The sequence below is a fragment of the Serinus canaria genome, chromosome 6 (genome assembly GCF_022539315.1).
Source record: "Serinus canaria isolate serCan28SL12 chromosome 6, serCan2020, whole genome shotgun sequence".
NCBI lineage: Eukaryota > Metazoa > Chordata > Aves > Passeriformes > Fringillidae > Serinus > Serinus canaria.
This window is the reverse complement of record NC_066320.1, coordinates 21473925-21489578: the sequence shown is the minus strand read 5'-3', so window position 1 is coordinate 21489578 and position 15654 is coordinate 21473925. Positions and strand designations below refer to the sequence as shown.

The window sequence follows — 15654 nt, the reverse complement described above, 5'->3', positions numbered from 1 at the left end:
TGCATAGTAAAGATGACCACTCATCTGCTCTTTAGTTCTAGCTACCTTGCACATACCTGTCCTAACGTTGGTGTCTTTACTTTTGTTTGAGTGAGGACCGGATTTCTAATTGATAAAAGGAAAAATAATGTAACTCAAGATTTAAAAGAAATATGCTCTGCACTCAATTATATTATTGAATTTGGAATAATAGTTATATAATGTAATATTGTATAGAATAATAATTATAAAGCTTAAAATCAAAGTTACAAAGGTAGTGCCTTAGTGCTGGCAAAGAGCAGATTGATTTGGCTTTTTCATCTCTTCTTTTGTGTCTCATGAGCAAAAAAAGGACTTCCATTGCAAGATTTATCAGAGTAGCAAAGCCTCAGCAGGACAACAGGGAATTTGGCAGTCAGCCTTCTGTGGATCAGAACTCTCATGACATGCATTGTTTGGGCTCTGGTGTCACTATCTGAACATCTGAGTTGCTGCCAGGAGGATTTTTCAGAGGTGGTTTAGCTGTGATTTCTGGGTACGGTCCTGTTCTGTATTTCTCTGCTCATAAAAAGCAAAATGTAAATGCCAGTGTCCTGTTAGCATTGTTGTCTCATTACAGCTGTGTGGTTAAGAGTGAGTTCATTTCTGTGAGCTCTCAGGGTTTGCATAGTGCACTTACTGTTAATATGATAAAAAAAATGGCTGCAGAAGAGGAGATCTGTGATTGGCTGACAGGCAGGATGTGCTAATAGGTCATCATCGCTTTGGCTTTCTCTGCAAAAGTTAGGGACTCATTTTCCTGCTGGAGGAAGCAGGAAAGCACAGAAGTCAGAGGGAGGCAATCTGTGGAGGCATCTTGGGGGGATCTGCAAGGCTATGATGCTTGCTTCTTCCTTGCTGCTTGTGAGGAGTGATGAATCACCTCTGCTTTTTCCAAAGGATCTGTTCCTTTGGTAGCATAAGCTGTTGTTGATGATTTTTTTTTAAATTTTACTTTTCCTTTTATGACAAACCACCAATTGATGGGTTTTGTCACTAGTATAGAGAAACAAACAATACTGATCATTATGCTGCATTGAGGAGAATCACACAGAGATAAAGTACATTTCAACTGCAGCTTCCATTTACAAAGGGTAAAATGCCAATTGAGGGGGTTTTAAATATGGAAAATACCCCTAAAGTAAACTGGGTGTATTGGTAGTGATGGAATGTTACATACTAAGCAAGGTGTAGTTCCCTACCTCAATTTACCACGTAGCTGCACAAATACTGGCTATGTGGGGGAAGATGGAACCTTTCTTAGTGGACAACTGCCAGGGTCAGATGTGGTTTGGATTTGTCAGTCTTCCTCTAGCACTGCAATGTGTGACAATATAAACAAGGGAGAAAAATAATTGTGGGCCAGGATATCAAGGTGAATTTTTGAGAGGAAGAATAGACTCTCTTAAAAGAGGGAGGAAGGACAAGAGTGTGTAATGAGAAGGGTTAAAAAAAAAAAAGGACGATGTGAGGGATGTGCAGAAATGGAAGGATGAGAGGTTTCAGCTGAAGGGGAGGGGTATGCATTAGCGCAGAGGAAATCTCTCCTCACTGGTATGCACAGAGACATTTCCTGCCTTATGTTTTGGTTTCTTAATAGTTATCTGACTATAAAATTAACCTACATCATTTAGTGGTAGTTGAATGGCAGCTAAATTAACCCACTTTCAAAATAGAGCTTACCTAGACCGTCAGCTCTGAGACAGCCTTGTCCCCAGGCATCCAGGGCTGCAATCCACATCTCTGCCTTAACCCATTTCCCAAGCAGCCAGCCAAAGTGGTGCATCAGAAACAGGCTTTGCTGCTCAGCCCGGCAGCTGACAGAGAGTACGGACATGTATCAAACCGCTAATTCATATTTCACCAGGCATTCCCGTGCAAGGAGGGGTGGTGTTGGCACGTGGGGAGTGCCGCCCTTAGGAGTTGTGATACCGTTTCTATTAACAATGTGGCCTTGATTATCTGAGGCCCAATTATCTGAATCTCCAGGTTATCTGAAATGGGGTCATATCCCCCAACATCTGTTAATTACACCCAGGATACCCACTCTCTCCAGATGTCTCCACTGGCCCCTCCCAAGCTTTGGTGACTGGGGTGTGCTGAGTGTGGTTAGCTCTAGCGAGTGCTCTACCAAGCTCCTGCATTTGGTTTTTCATATCCATGTTGGGAAAAAACCCAACCTGGATAATTGCAGAATTTGAAATCCTTGAAGTAGGCAGTAGCTGTGCATGGCAACGTGTCTGTTGGAATTGGGTCCAGGAAAGTCTTAGGGGAGGGTGTCCATTGCATTTGAGAATTCTTCCACCTTTCAGTGTACGTTCAGCTTAGGAGGAGAAGGTGGAATTTCTCACAGCACAGCCTTTCTTTGTCACAAGCCCTCATTTACTGCAGATAAGTGCACCTTCACTGGGAGTTTGCTAACTGTTGAACCTCTGCAGTTGCAGTGACTCCAGCAGACTTGTGTGTGCATGTCTGAAGTTTGGGGAGAGAGAGCTTTGTCCCCAGTGTGCTGCAGGACAGACAGGAACTGACAGCAATGGATGCAGAGCAGGGGAGAGGCCATACACCTGTGTCACCTCATGTCCAGAGCCAGTATATCTTCCTGGGACTGTTAAAGATACTCAGGGCATCCCTCCCTACTCGACAGTCCCTGTAGTTCATTCCCCCTTCTCTTAATTGGGTGCTGCTTTTTATAAAACGTGCAAAGCTGTGAAAATCATTGTAAGAACTTTTTTTTTTTTACCCTGCATGCTTTTGTTATCTGTCTTCTGGTGCTGTCTGTTTTCCTATCTATTCTGGTCTTCTGGTGCTATCTATCCTTTTGAAGCACCTAGCTCAGCAAAGGTTCTGGGTACTGCCTCAGAAAGAAACAGTCATGGTAATTCTTTTTTCCTTAAAGGGAAGATCCCAAATGATCTTGATAATTAGAAAAATTAGCAAGGACAATTCTGGCAAGGGTTTGAAAGTTAGTATGTAGAAGAGTATTTCCAACATGATAAATTTCCCTTGGTTTTAAAGCAATAGCTCTGTGGTAAAATTTTTAATTAGTCATTAAATATTATATTAGAACTATTACAGTGATGATAAACTACTCTAGAATAAAGTTGGGTTTTGGGGAAGGTGGGAGTCAAGGAAGTTATGACAGGAATATAAAAATGCAAAGCTTATTTGAGGTTGCAATTTTTTTTGTAATGTAAAACCAGCTTTTTTTTTTTTAATGTAAAACCAGTTTGATTTCTATTTGGTTACAGGTGGGGAGAAGTGATTTTTTATGTTAAACTAGTTTAAAAATAAATAAACAAATAAAAGACACTACTCTGAAGGGTTACAAGTCTGAATCTATAATGAATGTCTGTTATTTGTCCAGTCACTTGGCTGATTGTACAACCTGGATATGTTGATGAAAACATACAGCTGACAAAAAAACCCAGCCAAACAAAACCCACCTATAACTTGTTTCTTCCTGCTTTCCAGTTGAAATTCAAGCTCAGTCCATCCCCAAGTGCATCACCAAGGACGGAGTAATTCAGGGGCCTTGAGAACCTGGCAGCAATATTTCCATAGTTATTTTGGCTGTGCTTTGCACAACTTCAGCTTTTAATTTAGAGAAGTAGATTGCTTTTTCTCCTTCCTAGCTGTTATGTGGAGCCGCAGCTCTTTGCATGCTGCTTTTCTATTTTTTTTCAGTGCAGTGAGGGAGAATTACTGTAGCACCCACAGAGGTGTGAAGGGACTCATTCATCTGTGTGGGGAGTGTGAGGTGCCAGGCATATTTCTGAGGGTTGAAATACAGGCATTTAAACTGGTGCATCCAGTGTCAGCCTTTTAACTGGGGCTTTGAAAGGTGAGCTCCAGAAAATCTTGCTTCAGTGCTTACACTATTCGTGCCCATGGCTGATCTGCCCATCCCCTTCAAGGGGACATCCATTCTGCCAGCAGAAGGAAGCACATCCTGCGCCTCTCAAGGCACGAGGTCTGTGCTGCAGCTATGAGTGGAGATGGGTTTGAGCACAGTCAGATGGTCCCACACCTTTCCCATCATGTTTGCTTTTGCATGGCCATTCCAACAAGCTGAACTGGGCCTGGCAGAGAACCCATTTCCCCCTTCTGCTGGGTAAGACCTCTGCATGCAGCCCTCCAGCACAGGCAAAGCAAGCCTGTCCTTGGGAAGCTGCAGCTCAGCCCCTTCCAAGAGCACACTTACATTGCGCCCCTGGGGCTGGGGTCAGCTCACCTGACTGCCAGCAGTGAGCAGGTCCCCTTTAAGAGGCTGTTCTTCCTTTGCAACCCTTCAAAAAGGCATTTCCACTCAGCCTGAAAAATAAATTAAGTGGTTGAAACCAGCAGGGCTGGAGGTGCCACCCAAGGGCATTGAGACACTGCCTCAGAGCTTGGGCTCACAGTGAGCATGGCCAGTGCTTTGAGTTCAGCTGATGGAGGGCATTGCTCACCAGTTAGTCTTTCTTCTTAGTCATCCACATTTCTCAAATCTCTGCTTTTAGTCAGGTTTCCAAGGCACCCTTCAGCTTGGTGGGGTACTCAAGTGGTACCTCTGATTTTGGGTGGTGCAAGGCACCTCTCTACCGACTGGCACAGAGTCGGCTGTCTGGCAGCAGGAGAGGGAGGGAAAAGGTCATCCCTGTAAATATACTGAATTGGATTTTATAAGTTTATAGCTATGTTTTGTTTCTTTTACAGAACTATAATCCTGGTGCTTAGAGTGGTCTGAAAGGAACAGAAACACTTAGCCTTGAACTTTTGTTCTGCTGCTTCTTGTGCCTCTGAGGTACAAAACATACCTGTAAACTTATAATCAATCAAACTAATGTTCAAGGGCTAAAAAAGGAAACCTAAAAAGGTTTCCTTTTACAGGCTTCAAGTTTAATAGTGAAAAACTTGGGGTAGGCAAGCCAGAAGATTGCAGTTGGCAATTGACAGGTTTTCGGAGACTGGCTTCCCAGGTAGGTTGGTATGAACCAGCTGATTTCTTTCTCCCTTTCTTTCTTGCCCTCTTGCTCCCTGCCCAAATACCTATAGAACCAGAGGCAGGCTGGGCTGCCCCTAAAACTTTTTTTATGGCATTCACAAGCAGAGCAAGCACAGCGTCGCCTTCGTACAGCAGGAAGGAAGAGATATGACAACCCCACCAGTGGGCTGGGGGCACTGCAGGAGCTGGGAAAAGCTCCTCAGGCAGTGTAGGGAGAAACAGATAACTTGGCCCTTCCTCTCCATGCTGTAAATCCTCTATCTGTGTAGTCTATAGGTGTTATGGACTGACAAACCTCTGCCTTCCCCCAGCCCCTTCGTCCCCAACCGCGTGGCCTTTGTTGGAAGCCCCAGGTCCCCTCCAGCAAGAGCTGGGGGAGGGTTGACTTTAAACTCCACTAAACAGTGGAGGCACAATGCAAACAAATGTATTGCAGCACGCAGCTATGCAAATAGCTTCAGAGCGCAGCACGTTTCCCCCAGCATTAATTGCTGCACCGCCGGGGTTGCGTAGCAACAGCTCCGCTTGTGCCTCTGACAGCTCCTGCCCCTTGATGCCTCTGACACCTTCTGTGGCAGGCAGGGAAGGGGAAGAGAACAGGGCTGCCCTGGGAAATCAAGAAGGGCTGGGAGGTAGTGAGGGGCTCTGGTGATAAAATTCACTTGGGACACTGGGGTTGTGTTCTGCTGTGCCAGGGTAGTGTGTGCGGTGGGGCTGGAAGGAGGGTGTTGGGGCACAGGAACAGAGGGGATCCGGCAGCTGCAGCCTCGTGAAGGCAGCATTCGAGGCTGGCAGGCAGAAAGGGCAGACCTGCCAGGTCTCAGGCTCTGGAGGAAAGCTCACTGACAGGTGGGCTGTCTCTCCCATTGCAGTCAACCCTTCTGGGCACCTCATATGGGTTTATGACTGCACCTACAGCTTGGCTAGAGGCATAGAGGGTCCCCAGATTGTCTCTCACTGGTTGTGAATCTCCTTTTGGCTTGTGGATTTCCAGCCTTTGAGAGAGATGGCTCATTCCTCATGCACACCCAAACCTAGGAGAGCCCTGGGCCAAGCCCTGTGGGAAGGGGTGAATACAGGCACCAAGGAGAAGGCTGTAGGTGGGATGGGCAGCCCGGGCTCCCTTGCTGGTCTTTCCAGTCAGCAGCTTCTGTGGGACTGGCCTGTATCTCCTGAAAGGCAGGACTATATGCCTCTTCAGAGGCAGGACTGGCTGCCTCCTGAGAATAATTTTTCCTCCTGTTGAAAACCATGTTCCCAATTCCCATCCTCTGTGTTTACCAGTCAGTCTTCAGCTCCCGTTGCGCTTTTGCCAGGCTGAGGAACATGTTTGCACCCGGCACCTTTCCCTGGAAAGACACTTCAGCTCTACAGTCAGCTCACCTCTCCTCTATTCTGATAAACCACGTTAAAAAAATAGTTTCTCTGCAACAGTTTGTACTGTCCATAAGCAACTCTGCTTGAAAAGGTGGGGCACTCACAACTACATGTGAGCCAGAAACAAGCTCTTCTCCAAAACTGCCTTAAGTAGGGAGCATGTGGGCAATCCTTTCCATGCCTTTAAAGAGAATGCCCATGGGCATGTTTTACTTATTAGTGATAGCCAGAATGGACAGGCATAGTGGGAAATGCTGGATAGGTACCAAGGCACACAGATTAGCAGGCCCCAGGTAGCACAGAACTCTGTGTGTCTGGGAGATCTGGGGATGGTGAGGCACAGGCTGCAGCTCAGCACCCTTGGGGGCACAGGGAGAGGAAGGAGAGAGTTGGGACCTAGGCACCCTTAGAGCCTTTTCACCACAGGTGGCAGTGAAAGCTCTGTCCCAAGCTTATCCTTGGACACCCAGGATAAGGTGATGCTGCCTGCAGTACCCAAGTAGGGATGGACTGGGGAAGGAGCAGATGAGCTCAAGTTGAGGAGTTGCAGCCTTTCTTTGTGCTGAAGTGGCATGACACCAGAGGACCCTGAAGCAATGTGCCAGGTGAACTGTGTCACTGAGTGCAAGATGAGTCTTCTAAGTAGAAAGGGCATCAAAACTGAATGGATTTATTTCCTTTATCAAGCAGGAAAAATATTTATCTCTGTTTTTTAAAATTTATAGCTTGACAAGCTCTGTGTATCTCTGATTGCCTCCTTGGAGTACAGTAGGGCAAATAAGGTGACAATGAGGACAAAGGCCTCAGTCACACTTCAGAGGAAGAAACTGGGTGAAAGGCAAGGCAGAAATGCTGCTGGAACCTTCAGGATAAGGGAGCCAAGGTCCTCTCTGCCACACAAGCAGGACATGAGCCTTTTCCATCCCACACATCTCTGTAAAGCAGGCGTGACCTGCAGCTGGCTGTGCTCAGCATCACAGCTGCTAGGCAGGAAAGGACAGTGCCCAGCCATTTTGGTCCCTTCTCCCACACCAGGGGCTCTGCACACAGGTTTGCAGCCTCCTCCTCACCAGGGGTCACTCAGCCTTGCCTTTCCTTTCTTGCCACCCACCCAGGCAATCGCTTTGCCTATGCCATGGATTCTTCCTTCACAGCCGTGGAGTGCAGCACCCGAAGGTGCCCCAGCAAGGACTGAGATGGCTATTTTTCTACCATAACTCCTTCCCACAGCTGCCCAGGCAGCGTGGCAGTGGGGGGGCCAGGGCAGGGCCCGACCTCTGCTGCTGTCGTTAGAAATTCAGTCTTCCCTGGGGAAGATGGCTGCTGCTCTTCAGAGCTGGGCTTGTGAGTAGGTAAGAGGAGTCACCGCCCTCTTTGCAAAGGTGGAAAAAAGATTACGCTGAGCTCTGCCTCTTCAAAAAGCCCCCTGCTCCAAGCCCAGGGGGTTGAAAGGTTTTTTTATCCCCTTTTGTTATTCAGCAGAGCGAGGGGAGGAGCTGGGCCGTGTAAGAGATCCTGGCTGACATAACCCTTCCCATGCAGGGCTCTGGAGGGGGGCCAGGTTGTACCTGAGTATTTTTATTTAAACTAATCCTAGGCGTTCCAAATTGAAAGCCATCGCAGCGCCAGGTAGGACCAGTTCAGAGGGTTGCTGGAAGGCGTTTTTTCTCACCTGGGTGTAGTAAAGCAGTCTCCAGGTACGTTGTTTATTGCTAACCCCGGGAGTATGTTCTGGAGGTGTTGGGACACATTCGGCAAGCTGAGCTGGCTCAGCCTTTCCAGGCGGTTTCAGGAAAACCCTGCCTAAGAAGCCTTTAAGGAAACTGAAAGGCTGGGCTTGGGAGGCAAAGCCTCATAACGTGTAAAACACGTTATTTCTGGGCAAACTGGAAAGCAAAGGGCTGGGTAGCAGCTGCTCACAGGGCAGGCTCGGCTTCAGCCTGGCATTTCTGGGCAAAGAGGAGACCTGGTCAGCCCTGAGCCTGAAGTGGCCCCAGGTGTCTCTCCCTGCCCTCCAGCCCAGGGAATCAGGGCACTGGAGGTGCCTCCCTGGTGCATGCCAGTTCAAAGAAAGCAGCCAGCAAGCTGTAGGTAAGGAGCAGGTGAGGGCTGCCCAGGGCAGGCTCCGGTGTATCTGATGCTACTGAGAATGGCTGGCTCCAGCCACTGGCTTTCCCTTCTTTTCTCTGCTGATGGCTCCTTCAAACTGGAGCTCTTCCTCCTCATCCACCTGTTGAGCCCTGTGCCTGGCAGCATGGAGAGGGGAAACCCACTCCAGATGAAGCTGCATTTCTCCACCCTGGTCCTGAATTCTTTGATAAGCATTGCCCCCTTGACCTAGCTGAGTGAGCGAGGTCAGTGTCTGGTGCTGGTGGGGGGGGGGGGGGGGCAGGCAGAGAAAGACTGTAGGGGGAGAAAGGACTTTCACTCCTCCAGCGCAATACCAGGAGGTGCAAAGTGCAAGTGTTGCTGCAAAGAAACCCTACGTTACTGGTAAAGATCCCATGGCAGGCAGCGTGGGTGCCAAGACGTGGGCCCCTCTCGGCATGGTCAGCACTGGATGGGAGTTGCCTGTGCTGCCGTTGGGAACAGATACGGTCTCAATAACAGCACCTGGCATGGCACTCATGATGCATTCATGCAAACACAGAGTAATTATCCCCTAACCTCTCCACCAGTAAGTCCTAATTAATTGCCTCTGCCAAGCAGGTAACTGATAATGGCCTGGGTTTGAGCGCTAGCTAGCGGCAGTGACCCTGTGCTGTAGAAGCCCACCTTTCTGCACAACCAGTGTGTGCTGACAGCCCATCAGCTGCAGCAACACTTTATTAAATGGCAGCTAATCAAAGGTCAGTGCCAATGGCACAACACTGCCTAGGGTGCATTGCTGCCTGCATGTCCTGCAGGCTGGGAGCTCACCAGAATTTCTGTGCTGACTACAGATGAGGCTCAGATCTGCTCAGTTTGGCCCCAGACCCATCTTCTGCTACTGAGGTGTAAGCAGAATTTTAAGACTTAAGTAACTGAAGATTCCTGGCATCTGGATGCCCAGCTGGGACGCTGCTCTGCTCCCACCTCTGCTCCCACCCAGGCAGTACAGAGTGAGGGAGCAGAGGTATGCAGCCATCCTAGAAATGCTGGGCCTTCCATACCAGGTGCCATGCAGATACTAAGTCTGATTCTTTTTAGGTTTGTTTTGAACATGTGACATGGTGCCTACACACTGGGATGTCCTAAGCAGAAGTGTAATTATGAGTGCTCTGGCAGTGGCAGACAAACAAAAGTGCAGTCCGTGTCCTGCCAGCGGTGTCCACATGTAAGTGTGCATGCTGGGTCTGAAGGAACACATGCCAGCCCCAGGAAAACAGGATGCTTGATCTCACCTTGAGGTCAGGCAAGTGATGTGCTTGACTGGGAGGAGAAGGGTTGTTCTGGTTTTGCAGCATAAACTAATATTCCCTAGGACATATTACTGACTGCTTCTCTCTTTGTCTCTCTAGTGAGGATCCAGCAGAGACAATAGCAATAGACTCTAACAATCAGCCGAAGTCTCCACTGGAAAAATTTATGGTCAGACTGTGTACACATCACCAGAAGCAGTTCATTCGTGTGCTAAACGACATATACACTGAAGTACAACCAGACTCTGACGGCCAGCAGTTATCTGAATCTGAGAGCATGGAGGCCTCTACTTGTGGCTCTGGTTGTAGCCAGCGAAGCACTGAAAATCAGGATAAGGGTGCTACTTGTACTGAATCAAAGCTCCCTTCTACATTGGACCCAGGACAGTCAGGGGCTGACAACCCCCTGCATGTTGCAGGACAAGCCCCGAAGCAGCCAGTGGAACTGAAGTCTCTGGATAGAGCAGAGAACTCCAGTCCTGCTTTGAGAAGGGACTTCTGCGAGCTCCCCATCACCAGGCTTCGCTCTGCTAGTCCAAAGGATAGCCCCACCCAAGGATACCTCAGCACGTTGAACTCTTCCTCTTTGAATTTCCATCATGCCGCAACGAGCCTGGAAGGGCAGCCAGCTGCTGGACATGAACAAGAAGTCGGTATCAGGAAGTGTGAGGATAATAAAGAGCAGCTAGCAGGTAAGACTCTCATGGAAGGTTATATCTCAGTCAAAGTGGCAAATGTGAATGGCAGCGAGGACAGCTTAGACAGCTGTCTGGGGTCCCAAAAGAGCTCTTTCAGGGCTCTCCCAGAGGAGTCCTGGGATCCTGGCTTTGCAGCGACCCCCCCTCGCAGAGCTGACAAAGAGAACACTTTGCAATGCAGCTCGAAAGCATCTTTGCACCAGGACTTAGATGCAAAAGAACAAGACGTGAGACCAAAGCAAGAAAACCACCTTCATGCCATGGCCAAGGGCAAGGCAGGCTGCCAGCTGCACCCAGCCGACAAGGGCATGCTCGACAAGTCCAAAGAGGGCTGGCTGCCCACTGGCGCCATGCCAGCCGCCCACCGGCCCCCCAGTGGGCACCCCCGCGCCAAGGCAGCCTCCCTCAGGTCCTCTCGGAAGAGCAAGAAGGCGTCGGGGCTGAGGATCAATGACTATGACAACCAGTGCGACGTGGTGTACATCAGCCAGCCCATCACCGAGTGCCATTTTGAGGCCCAGCGGCTGGTGTCGTCCCGCAGGACGGCGAGGAAGAGCACGCGGGGCTATTACTTCAACGGGGAGTGCTGCGAGCTCCCCACTGTGCGCACGCTGGTGAAGAGCTCCCGGGCGGAGGAGAGGGCGAGCAGCCCAGCACTGCGGACAGAGACCCTTGTAAGTGCAAAACCACCCCTGGCGCTCTCGGTGGAGGGGTCTGCAGGGGCAGGACGGGAGGGTGAGAAAAGGGTTTCTCTGAGGCTCTTGGCGAAAGTGGCACCAACCAGCCGAGAAACAAAAGAGAGAGCTGAGCTGGGCCCCATGCAGCTCCGGGATACCCGAGCACTACGATCAAGGGAAACTGCTGTGGCCATGCCGTTCTTCTCCCTCTCTGCTCCACCCAGCCCCCAGAAAGAGGACAGCTTGGCCAGCTCACCACCACCTGGCTCCCCTCCTGCTGAAGGAGGGGAGTCACCTCCCCTCAGTGCCACAGTAGGAGGCACTGTCACCTGGGAGGCTGGCAGTAGCCTGGGCTCCTCTGGGGATGGCAGCAGCAGCAGGCAGGCTGCTGATTTTGCTGCCTTTTCAGTCTCAAAAGCACACGGTGAGGAGGAAGGTTGTCCAGGCTCTGACATACAAACTATTCCAGACCTCCCTGCCAGTCTAGAGCCAAAGTCCTCCTCAGAGCCCTCTGCTGCTACAGACACAACACCACTGCCCTGTGATAGTGCCAGGGATCCTGCCCAGCTTCCAGGCTCAGGGGATGCTGAGCTCTGTGGGCAGTGTCTGGCAGAGCCCTCCGCATGCTCTCCAGGCTCGCAGGCTCCTGATGAGCCCCCTGCCACCATGGATGGGAAGAGCCCCCTGAAGCCCCCTGCCACTTTGCAGTGTGGGGATGTGAACAACAGCATTGATGCTAAACCAGAAGCTGAATCATCAGTCATGGTGGGTGACAGCCCTCTTGAGCAAGAGGATGCTGTGCTTGTCAGCACACCCCTCCCCCTCCCCAAAATCTTGGAAGTGGAAGCAATGCAGAATAACAACACAGCAGGTGAAAAAGAGCCCACTGAAGGGGAAATGCCACCTGACCCAAACAGTTCAGATTCTGTCTCTTCCAAAGACAGTCTAGACAAGAAGCGAAAGAAAGGCAGGAGAGTGCTAGTGGCATCGGACCGGTGTCTCCGAAGCCAACGATCCCCATCACCTGCTGAGGGCAGTGCTGAGGACTCTGGTTCTTCCAGCTCTGGGCAACTTACTTGCCTTCAGATCAAACTCTCCAAGAGCCCTGGTGCTAAGCGGTTCAAGAGAGAAGTGCAGCTGGATGAGGCAGCATCCATGCACTTCCCCAATGACTGCTTCCCCAGTGTGCTGCTCAAAACCAGCAAAGAGCCAGGCACTGGCCAGGCTCCAGAGCCAGGCACTGGCCAGGCTCCAGAGAGCATCACTGAGCAGCAGCCAGGCAAGGAGAATGGTGTCACTACCAGACAAACCTATAAAAGCATCTTAGCAAAAGAGACTGCTGCAGAGGGAGAAAATTCCTCTAAAGATGACTCTGCTAACAGCAGCCAAAGTCAACAGGGTGAGATGCTGGAAATCAGCATCCAGGCTGATTCTGAGAAGAAAAACATTACCCTCCCTCCAGAGAACACTGTTCCTGCAAATGATGCTGAGCAAGTGGATGTGAAACCAGTCAATGCCAGTGCAAAGGACAAGGAGAGCTCTGACAGTGTCAGGGATCTGGGCAAGGCAGTGAACTATGAGCTGGTGACCAATTTGTCTCCGTGTCCCAGCAGCAGATGTGGAAGCAAGCATCTTCCAGCAAAATCTGCAAAGCACAAAAAGGTTGCTCAGCAGTTTTATAACTTACGACATGCACCCGCACCTGTATACAGTGTAAAAAAGAACACACCAGGGAAGGAGTCTATGCAAGCAATCCCCAAACTGAGGGATAAACACAGTTCAGGGAATGATGACTGCCCAACCCTGGAGGACATAGACATGGCTGACAGCAAACCAAAGTTCATGGAGTGGTGTGCCGAAGAGGAAAACCAGGAGCTCATTGCTGAGTTCAACACTCAGTACATGAAAATCCAGAAGGGCTGGATTCAGCTGGAGAAGGAGGTCCAGCCAATCCCAAAGGTAAAGAACAAAGCCGACAAACTGAAAGAGATTTGGAAAAGCAAGAAAAGAACACGGAAAAGCAGAGGCTCACTGGAAGTGCAGAAGCTTTCTCCTGTGCAGATGCTTTTTATGAAGGCCTTTAAGCTGTCTGACATATGCCAGTGGTTTCTGGAGACAACTGAAACTAGGTCTCTAGTGATTGTGAAGAAACTCAACACCCGTCTCCCAGGGGAGATTCCCCCCATGAAAGTCCCCATGCAGAAATATTCTTCCTCTAGTCTCTATCCCAGCTCACTACAAGCTGAACGTTTGAAAAAACATCTCAAGAAGTTCGCTGCCACTACCCCGGCTCGAAATAACCTGAAGAACCAAAAGCTTTGGGCTAAAATTCGTGAGAATGCGGATAAAGCAGAGGTTGAAGAAGCCACCACTCCCAGCCAGACGTCTCCCACTGATGCCAGCACCAAGGAGCTGAGTGAGGACAAAACCATCCAGCCTGCCCTCAGCTTACCCACGCAGGCCAGCACCAGGATCCTGCGCAAGTACTCCAACCTTCGAGGCAAGCTGCGAGCCCAGCAGCGCGTGGTGAAGGCAGAGAAGCGGAGTGATGGCCCAGGGGACCAGCTGTCCCTGGAGAGCAAGCAGAGCCGGAAAAGTGTGTGCATCAACCCCCTGATGTCTCCAAAGCTGGCCTTGCAGATCAAAGCAGCTGCCTTTCCTGCTAAATCTCCCTCAGCGGATGGAACGGGGAAGGGGCGGAAGGGGAAAAGCAGGTCCCAAGAGGACCCCTTGCCCAAAGTCGACCTTCAGCTCAGCAAGAAGAAGAAGATGCTGAAGGAGAGTGGGAGCACCCAGGAGCGATCCAACTCTTCCACCAAGGACAAGCTGCCTGCCAAGAAGGCTAGTAAAATAAAGCATTCAGAGGTGAGCATGAAATCTCCCGCCACCCGAAAACAGACTGCCATGGAGAGGAGCAATAAACTGGCCAGAAAAATGTCTTTGAAAGAGAAGAGAGTCCCGAAAAAGCAGCTGGAGAAGATGCGGCTACCCGTGAGGAAGGGCAAGGAGAACACGAGCAGACGGGCCGTGCTGCCTCCCAGTCATGAGGAGCTCTCCAAGTCCCCAAAACAGAAGCCCCTGGGGGAGTCCTCCACGCGGTCACAGAAGATAGCCAACAAGAAGCACAGCAGTGGGAAGACCTTGACAAGGTCCATGAAGAAGATGCAGGAGAACAGTGTGTCTCAGGGCAAGAGGAAGCTAAGGGCAAAAGTGGACTGTTCGCACAGCAAACGCTCGCGACTGGACCCGAAATAGCAAAGAACCGGTAGCCATGTACAAAACTGATGTATAGTAGTAACCCTTTACCATGCATTAACTAAAGCTGCTTTTATAAGCTGTAGCAAGCCTTTAAAAATCCGCAGTTAAGGATAAATGCCCATGATTTTAGGCATCAGCAGATGTGTCTTGGACAGAGAAGAGGTTGGTCTGTCTGGCTCTGCTGTTTAGAAGGAAGTTTCTGTAGTTTGAACGTTCCTTGGGTTCTTTTAAACTTAGAACCAAGCAGTTTTTGTTAAAAGTACAGTGCCTTATTTATCACTTTAATAATAAAAATAAGAAGCTCGTCTGTGTGATTTGGAGGCTTGCGTTTTATACTTGAGGCACAAGCACTTGTACTGTAGCAGAAAGAAAACCACCTTCGTGCACATGAAGTAGCTTTTGTCAGCCTTTGGGTGCACTCAAACATTTCCCTTTCTTTCAGAGTCCTTCTGTTTGTCTTCTTAGTGGCATTTAAAGCAAAACCAAAACCATTTTGCATCACTAAGGGAGGGAAAGGCGAGTCTGTCCATTGTCGGTTCGCTGGTAGCAGTTGCTGGTGTCCCAGACTGTCACCTGCATGAGAATGTGAAGTAGCTACTGGTGTGTGTACTGCTGATGGCTGCCTGCTCCTCGCTGCACAGCCCGTGGGTGGGGAGGGCCCGCTCAGGCTCAGGCTGAGGAGATGCCCCGGGAGTGCCAGGTACCAGGCTGCCACACCCACTGCTGCCGGCTGGGCGTGCTGGGCTGTATCTGTCTTTTTTCTTGCTGGCTTCAGGGATGAACCAGTCTTGCCATGCTCTGCTTTTGGACAGACTTCCTTCTCCTATTTCCCTGTCCTTGTGGTGGTTTCTGTGGTCTATGATGGCAAAGCTTTTCTGCAGTGCTTCACTGAAGGTTGAATCTCTCCCTTTTTAAGGGCTTGAGTTCCTGATGTTGGTGATCTGCAGGAAGGGAACTCTGGCCCTCACCTTGTGCTTTTGTGCACATCTTGCCTAGTGCTTTCTGAAGCCAGGATTTGCAGTTGAAATCAGGTTGGGATAAGGGACTGGCTTGTGTTAATTTTTTACCATAATTTGCATTTCACCCTTTTACCAGCAAGGTGTGGGAGGTTTGTTCTTGCTTGTGTCATGGAGCAGGGTCATAGTGCCTGTCTTTTCTTAGGAAAACCTGTTAGAAGTGCATAGAGTGTGTGGCTGTGCTGGTTCTGCTGGGCAGAGATTACCAGCACCTGGGGAGGG

General features: G+C 49.8%; 1 protein-coding gene across 5 annotated transcripts in view; it reads left to right on the top strand.

Annotated features, from left to right (window-relative positions):
• Window positions 1-15428, top strand: part of LCOR (ligand dependent nuclear receptor corepressor) — an 83408-nt gene extending 67980 nt beyond the window's left edge. For all 5 annotated transcript variants that reach the window (XM_050976325.1, XM_050976324.1, XM_050976326.1 and 2 more), the window contains one exon: window positions 9883-15428. In XM_050976325.1, coding sequence (XP_050832282.1) covers window positions 9883-14413 — 4531 coding nt within the window. In that variant the 3' untranslated portion in view covers window positions 14414-15428. The remainder of the gene's footprint in view (window positions 1-9882) is intronic.
• Window positions 15429-15654: the final 226 nt, after the last annotated feature.